This window comes from Oncorhynchus tshawytscha, unplaced genomic scaffold (genome assembly GCF_018296145.1).
Source record: "Oncorhynchus tshawytscha isolate Ot180627B unplaced genomic scaffold, Otsh_v2.0 Un_contig_6900_pilon_pilon, whole genome shotgun sequence".
NCBI classification, from domain to species: Eukaryota; Metazoa; Chordata; class Actinopteri; order Salmoniformes; family Salmonidae; genus Oncorhynchus; species Oncorhynchus tshawytscha.
In genome coordinates, this window is record NW_024609445.1 from 58652 (window position 1) to 74681 (window position 16030).

The 16030-nt window shown below is 41.9% G+C and overlaps 1 protein-coding gene across 2 annotated transcripts in view; it reads left to right on the forward strand.

The window, feature by feature from the left end:
• Positions 1 to 16030, forward strand: part of abca3b (ATP-binding cassette, sub-family A (ABC1), member 3b) — a 76188-nt gene that overhangs the window by 23586 nt on the left and 36572 nt on the right. For both annotated transcript variants that reach the window (XM_042315349.1, XM_042315350.1), the window contains 4 exons: positions 2834 to 2999; positions 8720 to 8979; positions 9048 to 9164; positions 9323 to 9443. In XM_042315349.1, the coding sequence (XP_042171283.1) occupies positions 2834 to 2999; positions 8720 to 8979; positions 9048 to 9164; positions 9323 to 9443 (664 nt within the window). The remainder of the gene's footprint in view (positions 1 to 2833; positions 3000 to 8719; positions 8980 to 9047; positions 9165 to 9322; positions 9444 to 16030) is intronic.

A 16030-nucleotide genomic window follows, 5' to 3' on the forward strand; every position in this document is an offset into this window, starting at 1 on the left:
ATACAAGTAAAACTAAATGCATGCTATTCAACCGATCGCTGCCCACACCCGCCCGCCCGTCCAGCATCACTACTCTGGACGGTTCTGACTTAGAATATGTGAACAACTACAAATACCTAGGTGTCTGGCTAGACTGTAAACTCTCCTTCCAGACTCACATTAAGCATCTGGGGCGGCAGGGTAGCCTAGTGGTTAGAGTGTTGGACTAGTAACCGGAAGGTTGCAAGTTCAAACCCCCGAGCTGACAAGGTACAAATCTTAACAGGCAGTTAACCCAATGTTCCTAGGCCGTCATTGAAAATAAGAATTTGTTCTGACCTGACTGAATAAATCTCCAATCCAAAATAAAATCTAGAATCGGCATCCTATTTCGCAAACAAAGCATCCTTCACTCTTACTTCCAAACATATCTTCGTGACCATCCTACCGATCCTTGACTTCGGCGATGTCATTTACAAGATAGCCTCCAACACTCTACTCAGCAAATTGGATGCAGTCTATCACAGTGCCATCCGTTTTGTCACCAAAGCCCCCTATACCACCCACCACTGCGACCTGTATGCTCTCGTTGGCTGGCCCTCGCTTCATATTCGTCGCCAAACCTACTGGCTACATGTCATTTGCTATGCCTTATCTCAGCTCACTGGTCACCATAGCAACACCCACCCGTAGCACACGCTCCAGAAGGTATATTTCACTGGTCACCCCTAAGCCAATTCCTCTTCGGCCACCTTTCCTTCCAGTTCTCTGCTGCCAATGACTGGAATAAACTGCAAAAATCACTGAAGCTGGAGACTCATAACTTCCTCACTAGCTTTAAGCACCAGCTGTCAGAGCAGCTCACAGATCACTGCACCTGTACATAGCCCATCTGTGAATAGCCTAACCATCTACCTCATCCCCATACTGTTATTTATTTTATTTATTTTGCTCCTTTGCACCGCAGTATCTCTACTTGCACATTCATCTTCTGCACATCTATCACTCCAGTGTTTAATTGCTATATTGTAATTATATTGCCACTATGGCCTATTTATTGCCTTACTTCTCTTCTCTTACCTCATTTGCACACACTGTATATAGACTTTTTCTATTGTATTATTGACTGTATGCTTGTTTTGTTTATTCCATGTGTAACTCTGTTATTGTTTGTGTCGCACTGCTATGCTTTATCTTGGCCAGGTCGCAGTTGTAAATGAGAACTTATTCTCAACTGGCCTACCTGGTTAAATAAAGGTGAAATAAAAAATAAATAACAGTATGTGTGTGACCAGTCAGCTTCACTGTACTTTAACCTAGGTTGAGCACATTTTAAAATGGCCAAAAGCGGGACAATGGTATGATTTTTATGGGACATTCGTGGGACAGTGTAGCCTACACCTGAATCATTTTTCCACATACAGGCACACACATCTCCCTACCGCAGCACCGAGTGAACTAATTGAAGTGTACCTTGCATACACTTTTTTCCTCACACAAAATTCTGGCTATATTTTGCCAGGGAATCATTGCTGGTTTGTCTTAGGAAATGTTTAACAGTTAGGAAGAGAGACTTTTAAAACGGTATTGAATGAAGTAGCAGCAAATATGTTGAATGAGCAACTAATGAGCATGGACAGCCTCACAAGTTTGCCAAAATGACCTTATATCTTTGTCTAATATGACTATTTACTGACATTAGTAGCTCTTTGTTACACACAATTTTTGTTAGTAGCTAATTAACAGTCCTCCAAGTTTAGCTGGAATTTAGCCCGAAAGGTTTTGACAAATGTGATTGGTTGATGATATGACATTGGCCTATGTCTCTTCTTGTGTTGCGCATAATATCAGATCTCAACAACGATTGGAGAAGTGTTTAACATCACCAGCACCACATCCTTGATATTTATCTTGTTGTAAGCTCAACGTGACTTCAAACAAGACCGGTTGGAATGTCACTTCTCAGCAAATGAATAGGAAGTCTGACTGAAATACAAGACAAATGTACCTTTTTTCTAAATTAGTGATGTTTTCATTTGTTGGTAAAATGCGGGACATGATTGTTTGGTTGTGGGACGAAAGGCCAAAATGCAGGACTGTCCCGCACAATCTGGGACATGTGGTCACCCTAATTGAACCTTGAACCCTGAATCAGCTCTTTGCTTACATATGAAAGCATCTGGTTCTCACTGATGGTATTATTGTCCCTCATTCAAATACAATATTCCTGGAGTCACCTGCAGTCCAGCCAAATCCTTGACATGCTAACCTTTAACCACACTTTATTTCCTCCTGGTTTGAGGCTATACAGAACGTTTGCATCTGAGGATGCTCTTGAGCCAAAAGGGTTTGCCTATAGAGACAAATATTCTACAGAAATGACCTAATTGGACAGAAAGCGGCAGACCTCGACACACCAAAAGCTAAAGCTCCACAGTGTTTTTTTAACCTGTGCAGCGGGAATGACCTGCTGGATGGAAGTCAGGAAAAAGAGACGAGAATTCCCTGGTTGGGTTGATGGACACCATCCTCCCTATGGAGATTTAACTCTGTCACCCTCTCCCTGTGTCAGTGGAATGTGTTGGTGATTAGGTGTGTGTTGGGCAGAGAGGTCTGACTGAGGTCTGAAAGTCAATATATATATATAAAAAATAAAATAAAAAAGTGTTCTTAAGGGGGTGTGTTTTAATTTATTTATTTTTTTACCCTGGATCAAAATATATATATATATATATATATAATCTGATCTGATCTTTCACATCTACAAAAAGAAAATACACTCTTCCAGTTGTTCATAATCTTTCTCTCTTTTACTCTTTATTTCTTTCCCTCCCTTCTCTCCTATCCCCTACAGGTCAGCTACCACCTGCGGTTCAGCTTTAGTCCCCGTAATGCCCCGGCCAAGGAGAAGTCTGAGCTAAACATCAACAATGACTTTGACTGGCACACCCTCAACTTGTTCCCCCTCTTCCAACTGCCCGGGCCCAGGGAGCAGTACGACCTCCAGGGGGGCACGCCTGGTGAGCCTGTACCCTAATTGTAAACCCTAAACTTAACCCTTAAGCTTAACATAGCCTTTGTACTCGTGAGGGTGTGGGTAATGTCCCCACAATGGAGAATGTTCCTTGTTTTACTATCCTTGATGGGACTTTGAGGGATTTCCACCACCCGTGAGAATAATTATATACACACACACACTCACACACAGTGGGACATAAAAAGTATTTAGTCAGCCACCAATTGTGCAAGTTATCCCACTTAAAAAGATGAGAGAGGCCTGTAATTGTCATCATAGGTACACTTCAACTATGACAGACAAAATGAGAATTTTTTTTTTTCTCCAGAAAAACACATTGTAGGGTTTTTTATGAATTTATTTGCAAGTTATGGTGGAAAACTTTTGTTATTGACCAAATACTTATTTATCTTAATACTTTGTTATATACCCTTTGTTGGCAATGACAGAGGTCAAATGTTTTCAAGGTTTTTACACACTGTTGCTAGTATTTTGGCCCATTCCACCATGCAGATCTCCTCTAGAGCAGTGACGTTTTGGGGCTGTTGCTGGGCAACACGGACTTTCAACTCCCTCCAAAGATTTTCTATGGGGTTGAGATCTGGAGACTGGCTAGGCCACTCCAGGACCTTGAAATTCTTCTTACGAAGCCACTCCTTCGTTGCCCGGGCGGTGTGTTTGGGATCATTGTCATGCTGAAAGACCCAGCCACGTTTAATCTTCAATGCCCTTGCTGATGGAAGGAGGTTTTCACTCAAAATCTCACGATACATGGCCCCATTCATTCTTTCCTTTACACGGATCAGTCGGCCCAAAGCATGATGTTTCCACCCCCATGCTTCACAGTAGGTATGGTGTTCTTTGGATGCAACTCGGCATTCTTTGTCCTCCAAACACGACGAGTTTAGTTTTTACCAAAAAGTTCTAGTTTGGTTTCATCTGACCATATGACATTCTCCCGATCTTCTTCTGGATCATCCAAATGCTCTCTAGCAAACTTCAGATGGGCCTGGACATGTACTGGCTTAAGCAGGGGGACACGTCTGGCACTGCAGGATTTGAGTCCCTGGCGGCGTAGTGTGTTACTAATGGTAGGCTTTGTTACTTTGGTCCCAGCTCTCTGCAGGTCATTCACTAGGTCCCCCCCCGTGTGGTTCTGGGATTTTTGCTCACCGTTCTTGTGATCATTTTGACCCCACGGGGTGAGATCTTGCGTGGAGCCCCAGATCGAGGGAGATTATCAGTGGTCTTGTATGTCTTCCATTTCCTAATAATTGCTCGCACAGTTGATTTCTTCAAACCAAGCTGCTTACCTATTGCAGATTCAGTCTTCCCAGCCTGGTGCAGGTCTACAATTTTGTTTCTGGTGTCCTTTGACAGCTCTTTGGTCTTGGCCATAGTGGAGTTTGGAGTGTGACTGAGGTTGTTGACAGGTGTCTTTTATACTGATAACAGGTGCCATTAATACAGGTAACGAGTGGAGGACAGAGGAGCCTCTTAAAAAAGTTACAGGTCTGTGAGAGCCAGAAATCTTGCTTGTTTGTAGGTGACCAAATACTTATTTTCCATCATAATTTGCAAATAAATTCATAAAAAATCCTACAATGTGATTTTCTGGATTTTTTTTAAAGTGGGAGAACTTGCACAATTGGTGGCTGACTAAATACGTTTTTTTGCCCCACTGTGTGTATACACACACACACACACACACACACACACACACACACACACACACACACACACACACACACACACACACACACACACACACACACACAGTCCCAGGCTTCATACGTTTGTGTTTGCCTGTTCATATTGCCTGTGTACATGTTAAGACAGATTACTGCTAAGACAGACAGAGCGAAGAGAGAGTGAGGGAAAGTGTTGAAAGACGAGGGTGGTGAGGGCGGGGGGAAGACGTGAAATGGGAATGATAAATTCAGAGCGGGTCAGAGGGAATTGGAGAGAAGGGTATCAAAGTATTTTTATGGGTGACCGTCCATTCCAATCATTTCTGTAATAAAAATATTTTGCCTTGACAATCCTGATTATTTGACAGGGCAGAGGAGCAATATAATATTTAAAACATAAGTACACCATTATACACTCACTGGATGAGAACTCCAGGGTTGTGTTCATTAGGCACCAAACGGACTGAAACAGGGAGGAACTATCTGGACTGGTCCAATAAATACTCCTTTTTGTGTTCCGTTGCAAAACATATTCAGTTGCGTGCCCAAATGAACACCACCCTGATCTGTCATCCATGTTGGTTAATCAGACATTATTGACAGTGAATCTTTTCAAGCATAAACACAGTAAATATAGTAAACAAACACCAAGTGTTTCTGCAGGCTCCTTCGGGAACAGTGGATCAGAGCCAGATACGAGAGGAAGGAGTTTGTGTGTGTGGAGAGACCGTAGCTGTCTGAAGTAGAGGTCGACTGATTATGATTTTTCAACGCCGATACCGATTATTGGAGGACCAAAAAAGCCGGTACCGATTTAATCGGCCAATTTAATAAATAAATAAATACATAAAAAAAAACATATTTGAAATAATGACAATTACAACAATACTGAATTAACACTTATTTTAACTTAAAACATCAATAAAATCAATTTAGGCTCAAGTAGATAATGAAACATGTTCAATCAAACAAAGTGTTGGAGAAGAAAGTAAAAGTGCAATATGTGCTATGTAAGAAAGCTAACGTTTCAGTTCCTTGCTCAGAACATGAGAACATATGAAAGCTGGTGGTTCCTTTTAACATGAGTCTTCAATATTCCCAGGTAAGAAGTTTTAGGTTGTAGTTATTATAGGAATTATAGGACTATTTCTCTCTATACCATTTGTATTTCATTAACCTTTGATTATTGGATGTTCTTATTGGCACTTTAGCATTGCCAGTGTAACAGTATAGCTTCCGTCCCTCTCCTCGCTCCTCCCTGGGCTCAAACCAGCAACACAACGACAACAGCCACCACATCGAAGCAGTGTTACCCATGCAGAGCAAGGGAAACAACCACCCCAAAGCTCAGAGCGAGTGAAGTTTGAAACGTTATTAGCGCGCGCTAACTAGCCAGCCATTTCACTTTGGTCACACCAGCCTCATCTCGGGAGTTGATAGGCTTGAAGTCATAAACAGCGCAATGCTTGACGCACAACGAAGAGCTGCTGGCAAAACGCACGAAAGTGCTGTTTGAATGAATGTTTACGCGCCTGCTTCTGCCTACCACCGCTCAGTCAGATACTTGTATGCTTGTATGCTCAGTCAGATTATATGCAACAAAGGACACGCTAGACAATATCTAGTAATATCATCAACCATGTGTTGTTAACTAGTGATTATGATTGATTGTTTTTTATAAGATAAGTTTAATGCTAGCTAGCAACTTACCTTGGCCTACTGCATTTGCATAACAGGCAGTCTCCTTGTGGAGTGCAACGAGAGAAATGCATGTTGTAATTGCTTTGGACTAGTTAACTGTAAGGTTGCAAGATTGGATCCCCCGAGCTGACAAGGTGAAAATCTGTCTTTCTGCCCCTGAACGAGGCAGTTAACCCACCATTCCTAGGCCGTCATTGAACATCAGAATGTGTTCTTAACTGACTTGCCTAGTTAAATAAAGATTGAATGTTTATGTAATAATAAAAAATCGGCAAATCGGCGCCCAAAAATATTGAGTTCCGATTGTTATGTAAACTTGAAATCGGCCCTAAATAAGCGGCCATTCCGATTAATCCGTCGACCTTTAGTCTGAAGCATGACAAACACTTATTTTTATTAAACGCAACTCTACTTTGCATGAAAGTGACCCCTAAGTGGCATATACAATATAACATATAAACCTGTACTCCTTCACAGGAGGGTTTAACCAACTGCTGCAGTCAGGTGCACTGTTATTATCTCGTGTTCACAGATCACACACTCGATGGGAGAGCTTTAGCTATTTGCACAGCCCCTTGAAAGATTCTCTTTCTCTCTGATAAATGGTGACGGCTCAGATATTTTAAAAATATTTTCCAGAATATATCCAGAAACGATGGTGGTGGTGGTTGCGTAACAAGTCGTGTATTAAATTGAGAATAGGATGTTGTTGAGATTTGCCCCATCTCTTTGCTCATGGCTCCAGATCCTCCATCTTAGACCCTGCCCTTTTGATTCCCTTCCTCCTTCCTCTTTGAAGCTATGTCAATATTCTGACTCTCAAAAGAGGAAGAGATGATGAACGAGTGACGAGAACAGAGGAAAAATGGCGTTCTGGTGTTCTCTACTGAGCCAGACCTTTGATCTCAAATTAAGTGGCTGTGTTAATGTGTCTCTAATGGGAGATATCAGGGTCATATTTATTAAAGCACACAATGGAAAACATTTACGGAAATGTTTCGGTGTTAAAAAAAAATTGGTGCCAAATGAATATGGCCCAAGGCTCGCCTAGAGGACAGTAACCACAAAGAGTTTCAAGTCAGAATTCATGAATTTTAAATATGGATTAAAATGTAAAAGTGTTCATCATTACTGAGGCCTACCTCCTGCCTCTTTAAGCCGTCTATCCCTTCATCAGTTCAGATTATTCAGTGAGTAGCTGTTGTCAACATTTTCAGATCAGAATATGTTAAAATGAACTTCTGGTGGGGTTAAGGAATGATCTGGTAAAAAGGTCAGAATGAGTCCTCATTTCCTGTTTATCTCCATGGTAATGGAAGAGTGTCATACTTAGAACCAGACGTTTTTTTCCCACCAGTATACAGTATGACATGAACAGGAAAAACAATGGGCCCAAGGTATAGATGCCGAGAATGGACCCTAGTAAGATGGCGCCGGAGAATGTAGGCAGATGTTTTACGTGGCCCCAGCCGATATTTTTTTGTTTGTTGTTTATTTGCGTTGTTTGTAACAAATTGTTTTACTTATTTTGTACATAATGTTGCCGCTACCGTCTCTTATGACCGAAAATAACTTCTAGACCACAGGACTGCGATTACTCACCACGGACTAGCAGAATCCTTTTTTTCCTTTCATGACTCTGACGAGCCTGACGCAAAGAATATACTGCTTCCTCGGGAACAGGCCCCGATCCCCGTGATCTGCGTGAAGAGGAGGCGTAGAATTAGGGGCCGAAGGTCTGGCTGCCATCTGAGAATTTGTAGGCGATTGAAGAAACACCCACTCCCCTCCACTCTGCTCGCAAACGTGCAATCTTTGGAGAATAAAATCGCAGAGTTACGGGGAAGATTAAACTGCCAACTACCAAAAACTGTAACATCTTATGCTTCACGGAGTTGTGGCTGAATGACGACAATATTATCATACAGCTGGCTGGTTATACGATGTACCGGCAGGATAGAACATAGGCGTCTGGTAAGACAAGGGGCGGCGGTCTATGTATTTTTGTAAACAACAGCCGGTGCATGATATCTAAGGAAGTCTCGAGCTATTGTTCGCCTGAGAGTTTTCATCTGTATTCTTTGTAGCTGTTTACATACCACCACAGACTGATGCTGGCACTAACACTGAACTGAATGAGCTGTATTCCGCCATAAGCAAACGGGAAAACATGACTTGGGTTTCACAGACTAACATTGTCAGGAGACTTATTAAAGAACCTCCCTAGGCTGTAGCACATGTTTGTGCTGATCCATGGGTAGGAGTGCACAAGGGCCCACATTGTGAGAATTGGGTTGTAGTTATTCTAACATAACCCGGTTCCTCTCCGTAGGTTACTTCCGCGAGGGCTTCCTGGCAGTGCAGCATGCGGTCAACAAGGCCATCATGCGTTCCTATAACAGCACAGGAGCAGCCTGGCTCCTCTCCCACACCCGGGTGGTCCTCCGCCGATTCCCCTTCCCGCCGTTCATCTACGACGTGTTCATCCTGGCCATCCAGAACCAGCTGCCCCTCCTCCTGGTGCTGAGCCTCACCTATACCTCTCTGAACATCGTGAGGGCCGTGGTGCAGGAGAAGGAGAGGAAGCTCAAGGTGGGTGAGGTGGTGGATTACCTGTCAGTCAAACAAACGGTCCATCTCACTCTACTTACTCTCTACAGGAGTACATGCGGATGATGGGCCTCAGTAACTGGCTGCACTGGACGGCCTGGTTCCTCATGTTCTTCCTCTTCCTCGCCATCTCCATGTTCTTCGTCACGCTGCTCTTCTGCATCAAGGTGAGTTTGCACTTTACATAACTGTTATGTTATAAAACACAAACAAAAACACTTAACTAGTCTTTTCTTTCTATTGCTTTGAGGAGGGGAATTATTTTTCATTCAGTGTGTTTAGTATTCATGATGATAATGATCTTTCCTGTCCTGGCCCTTTCTAGGTGAGCCCTAATGGAGCTGTGTTGACCTATAGTGACCCCACCCTGGTCTTTGTCTTCCTGCTTGTCTTTGCCGTGGCAACCATCAACTTCAGCTTCATGATCAGTGCCTTCTTCTCAAGAGGTGTGTGTGTGTGTGTGTTTCAAGAGTTTGTTTGTGTGTGTCTCAAAATGTCTGTCCGACCTTCCATCTGTCTGTTTATTCATGGATTTCTAAAACCTCTGTCTCAAAATGTCTGTCCGACCTTCCATCTGTCTGTTTATTCATGGTTTTCTAAAACCTCAGCCGTCCTGTGCTATCTGAGAGATGCTCCATTGTGTATAGTATGTTCTGTTACAGTTGAAGTTGGAAGTTTACATACACTTAGGTTGGAGTCATTAAAACGTGTTTTTCACCCACTCCTCACATTTCTTGTTAACAAACTATAGTTTTGGCAAGTCGGTTAGGACATCTACTTTGTGCATGACAAGTAGTTTTTGAACAATTGTTTACATAAAGATTATTTCACTTGTAATTCACTGCATCACAATTCCAGTGGATCGGAAGTTTACATACACGAAGTTGACTGTGCCTTTAAACAGCTTGGAAAATTCCAGAAAATGATGTCATGCTTTAGAAGCTTCTGATAGGCTAATTTACATAATTTGAGTCAATTTGAGGTGTACCTGTGGATGTATTTCAAGGCCTACCTTCAAACTCAGTGCCTCTTTGCTTGACATCATGGGAAAATCAAAAGAAATCAGCCAAGAAAAATAATTGTAGACCTCCACAAGTCTGGTTCATCCTTTGGAGCAATTTCCAAATGCCTGAAGGTACCACGTTCATCTGTACAAACAATAGTACGTAAGTATAAACACCATGGGACCACGCAGCCGTCATACCGCTCAGGAAGGAGACGCATTCTGTCTCCTAGAGATTAACGTAATTTGGTGCGAAAAGTGCAAATCAGTCCCAGAACAACAGCAAAGGACCTTGTGAAGATGCTGGAGGAAACGGGTACAAAAGTATCTATATCCAAAGTAAAATATCGACAACCTGAAAGGCCACTCAGCAAGGAAGAAGCCACTGCTCCAAAACCGCCATAAAAAAGCAAGACTACGGTTTGCAACTGCACATGGGGAGAATGATCATACTTTTTGCAGATGTCCTCTGGTCTGATGAAACAAAAATAGAACTGTTTGGCCATAATGACCATCGTTATATTTGGAGGAAAAAGGGGGAAGCTTGCATGCAGAAGAACACCATCCTTACCGCGAAGCACGGGGGTGGCAGCATCATGTTATGGGGGTGCTTTGCTGTAGGAGTGTCTGGTGCACTTCACAAAATAGATGGCATCATGAGGTAGGAAAATTCTGTGGATATATGGAAGCAACATCTCAAGACATCAGTTACAACTTGGTCGCAAATGGGTCTTTCAAATGGACAATGACCCCAAGCATACTTCCAAAGTTGTGGCAAAATGGCTTAAGAACAACAAAGTCAAGGTATTGGAGTGGCCATCACAAAGCCCTGACCCCAATCCCATAGAAAATTTGTGGGCAGAGCTGAAAAAGCGTGTGTGAGCAAGGAGGCCTACATACCTGACTCAGTTACACCAGCTCTGTCAGGAGGAATGGGCCAAAATTCTTATTATGGGAAGCTTGTGGAAGGCTACCCAAAACGTTTGACCCAAATTAAACAATTTAAAGTCAGTGCTACCAAATACTAATTGAGTGTATGTGAACTTCTGACCCACTGGGAATGTGATGAAAGAAATAAAAGCTGAAATCATTCTCTCTACTATTATTCTGACATTTCACATTCTTAAAATATATTGTTGATCCTAACTGAACTAAAACAGGGAATTTCTACTAGGATTAAATGTCAGGAAATGTGAAACTGAGTTTAAATGTATTTGTCTAAGGTGTATGTAAACTTCCGACTTCAACCGTAAATGTAGTGTAGATCATATTATTTGACTCTCCTGAGGTTGTTTCGTCTTTCCTCTGAGTGAACAGCAGTAAACCAGCACCATCAGTCATTGGAGCCTGGAAGATGGGCAATCAAATGTCTATTCAGCCTCATGGAATAATTAAACAGTCACTCAATGTGACAAACTGGAACAAAGGGAGAGGAGATGTGGTGAAAAACCTGTATGTCTACATGTTTATGTTTAGCAGCCAATACACATGCTTGGGAGGTTTAGAATAATCAATTGTTTATGTTCTAATCGAATGCGATTGATGCTATATGATACATTACATTTCCAGCTCTACACATCCTGGGTGTTGAGCTATTAATCTCGGCACAATGCAGATGTTGCTCTTTTATCCCCGCTGGTGTGGTCAGAGTTGTGCTGTACTGGAAAGATGACTTGTGAAGTTCGCAAAAAATAATGTCAACTAGTCTCTGGACTGACTTTACAGAGGTTTTGTGGTTGTTCTGTTCACCGTTGTCAGGGTTATGTTCAGAAAGGCACACTGTAGAAAAAAAGTTTCAAAACGTAAAACAAAAATAAGCGTTTCTTATTGGACAAGTTCAGAGGGTACGTCCTCATTTCACTCAGTTTCGGAAGGTTTTCTTGGTTTGTGCGGACTGAACATGACCGAGGATTAAAGCACAGCCAATCACACACAGCCAATCACACACAGCCAATCTCACACAGGCTACTTTGGTTATTGCTAATATCATACCCTCACACAAAAAGGTAATGGTGATTTATTAAATGGCCTTCAGTTGATGATGCTTGATAGTCCTTTATCATTTCTCTTTCACAATTTCTTTCTTCTATACTTCCATATCTTTTCAAACAAAAAAGTCCAGTCCAATTTCTCCAAATCGTTCCTCAACAAAAGAGTGCAGATGGAGATTAAAATGATCTGTGATTGTGTTCAAGACCAATTTGGACTCTGGTGTAATCAGACAAGCTGTTATTTACTCCCAGCAGCCATACAATTTCTGTCAGGTTTTGGCTTGTAAAAGAGTAGCTGAAAGCTTAGCAAATTAAAACGTTGAAATTGCGTCTGATTACGGTGTGCAAGATATATTTTCTCCTGATTCTTTTTTTTTTTTTTACATTATTGGTTGGGTGTGTGACATACAGTATGATGTCATTATTAGAGTAGGGCGAGAAAGGGCTTTTAGCTGGCCTCAGCTGTGCCTGGCCCCTAGTCACAACAGGACCCCTCTCCAGGTGGCCTTCCGCTGCCTGAAACTCTGACCTCCTGCAGTGTTAGGTGAGTGGGTACTCACATTCAGATCTGAACTGCAGAGTTAGGTGAGTGGGTATTCCCATTGACGGGCTCCTTGGCGTGACTCTGCAAAGGGGGCTTCATTTAAATTCAGGAAGCAAACTGAAACATAATTTCTTCATTGCTTTTTGCTTCTTGCTGGTAGTAATGGAGGAATCAGCCAGGCCTGAATGTTGGGGTCCACTGGGGACTGGATCAGGGGCTGATGTGGATGGAGAGCCCCTTTGTGGGCTTTGGAGTCAGGTTTTTAGTGTCTTGTGTCTAGAGATGAGGCATTTCTTAATTTGTCTTTATTTCTCCCTGTCTCTCTCTCAATTCAATTTCAGTTTAAGGGGCTTTATTGGCATGGGAACATATGCTTGCATTGCCAAAGAAAGTGAAATAAATTATAAACAAAGTATTTACTGTAAACATTACACTTACAAAAGTTCAAAAATAATAGTTTTGTATGAAATGTCTTATGTCTATATACAGTGTTGTGAGGTGCAAACGGTTAAAGAACAAAAGGGAAAATAAATCAACATAAATATGGGTTGTATTTACAATGGTGTTTGTTCTTCCCCCTTGTGGCAACAGGTCACAAATCTTGCTGCTGTGATGGCACACTGGAATTTCACCAGATCAATATGGGAGATTATCAACATTGGATTTGTTTACAAATTCTTTGGGTCTGTGTAATCTGAGGAAAATGTCTGTCTCACACTCTCTATCGCCTTTATTTCTATTGTTTTACCACTCCCCCATTTCTCAGGAAAAGGTAGAGTAGCTCATCCTCTTCTCTCTCCACCTCTCCTCATTCTTTCTCCCTCTCCTGCTGTCAGGTAGCACCTGGCCTCTCTGGGGACTGAATTATTAATGTCCCTTGGAGGGAAAGCAGGTGGAATTTTCTGTGAGTAATGTTTCTTGCGTTCTTTCTCTCTCTCCCCCCTCTCTCTCCCCCTCTCTCTCTCTCTCCCCTCTCTCTCCCCCTCTCTCTCTCTCCGTCACTCTCTCTCAATGTGTGCTAGTCTGAAAGGAATGCAGGTTGAAGGAATCGCAAATACAGATAGCCTATCTCTTGTTCAACAGACAGGCACAGAATAACTATTTTAAGATTACTCTTCGACTCAGGCATTGCACACACAGGACCAATGAGTCCCCTGCGCTAACAACCTCTTCCTTGCCCAGAGTTGTCTTCTATGTAATTACCGATAGAGATGAAAGGAGTTGATTGGTGAACAGAGGCTGAATACTGCCTTAACCTCCTCCATCCTACATACAGACTTTTCTAAGCATTGCAGACCATTCGTATACAGACCTTCTCAAGGCTGTGCCTATGGGGTCATTAGAGTAATTGCCTGGATATCGGTGAAGCTGAAGAGAAGTGTTCATTCACACCTTGTGTTCCCGTCATCACATCCATCATGCTTCTCACACCTCTTTGTGTACATCGGTTCATCAAGGTGTGTGCGCGCCGAGATATGTTGCCTTTCACAAGGACGACTAGGGTGACAGGAACTATAAAAGCCACAAGTACAACATACTTTGTTATTCATAAAGTGTTGAGTATTTTCCATAGACTGTCTTTTGTATTTGGTATCCATTTTGCATCTACACCGTGTCGTGTCTGGACTATCATTACATGTGAAAACTTATTTATATCAAATCAGTTCTCTAGGTTTAATTATTAATTAACAAGGAAGTCGGGGCACCACAGAAAATGTTGATTTACAGAGTTATAATTTTTCAAATATAACTCTTCAGATATTTTAATGTGATCAATTACTGTCTTCTATTAATTAATTGTTATTATTACCTCATCAGTTCTCATTACTGAATGTCGCAAACCCATGGATATCTGCACTAACCCTAAGTCAGGAATCAGCTATATATATATATATATATTATTTATTTATTTACTAACTAACTAAATAATCACACAGAATTACATAACAAACAAACAGTAGATATTTGGGTTACTATATGATACAAAGAAAAAGTCCAGAGCGGACAAAGCCAATATGATGGCTTGGTAAACAAAGGAAAGAGGTGGGGACTCAGAGAGCGGAAGAGACAAAATGGATTCACTACACACAGTGGATAATTATATTCACTGAAATGCTAATCCTTTGCACATGAATGTCTGCTCATTCGAGAATAATTGCAATGTATATATTTATGCCCCTATGTCATAGTTGTCTTCTACGTTGGAATCGCCTGTCTATCTGCTAGAGAGTCAGTTCATCAGCGAGTCTCTGTTTAACTTCCCCAGAAGTCACCATGTCTTTCGTGGTTGTAGGTGGTTAGAATGGATACTTCAGAGTACCATTTGGAAATGTTCTCATAGATGCTTTGGCGGGTGTCGGTATTCTCGTTCTAGACTTACGTAATTTCTAACTGCAGACTAGTAATTATGCGTCTAAGATTTACTCTTATTCTGTAGTGATCGATAGTCTGAGTTGAACCATTTCCAGCCATATAACTAAAACTACAGCGGTATGGTCGATAGAATTGTAGCCATTCCAACACATTGTCAGCCGCAAGTGGCTTTTCACAGGGCCTATGTCCCGGCGTTCTGACTTAATGTATATTTTGTAGGAAGTGGGTTTTATACTCTGTGGGAAAAGGGGCGGTTCTATGACGCCTGATGCAATGTCTGGGCTCACTGGGGTGTGGCCACTGACTAGTTAAATCTTTTAACTAAACTGTTCAACTGTTCTGCCTGCGGCTATGGAATCCTGACCTGTTCACCGGACGTGTTACCTGTCCCAGACCTGCTGTTTTCAACTCTAGAGACAGCAGGAGCGGTAGAGACACTCTGAATGATTGGCTATAAAAAGCCAACTGACATTTACTCCTGAGGTGCTGACTTGTTGCACCCTCTACAACCACTGTGATTACTATTATTTGACCCTGCTGGTCATCTATGAACATTTGAACATCTTGGCCATGTTCTGTTATAATCTCCACCTGGCACAGCCAGAAGAGGACTGGCCACCCCTCATAGCCTGGTTCCTCTCTAGGTTTCTTCCTAGCCACCGTGCTTCTACACCTGCATTGCTTACTGTTTGGGGTTTTAGGATGGGTTTCTGTACAGCACTTTGAGATATCAGCTGATGTAAGAAGGGCTTTCTAAATAAATTTGATTTGATAGCTAAACAAGTATCTCGTTTAGAAGGCCAACATGACATTACATCTTCTCACAAATAGTTTCATATTCAATCATATATTGTACACAACATTCAGGTAGAAAATGAATAACTGAGAAACGTACACTTCCAAAACTACCATTATTCTGTGCTACCATCCTTCCTAATGTCACAAAATAAAACAACTCTGACAGGATTGTTCTTTAAATACCCACGGACCATTCCCACAAAAATAGAAATATTGTTTAATCCTCCAATTTTGGGGAATAGGAGTTGAACCAAGAGAAGCTCTTTATTCCCCCCTCTTTCTGCATGACCAGGGGAGAGAATCTCTGCCAGGAATTTATGACCT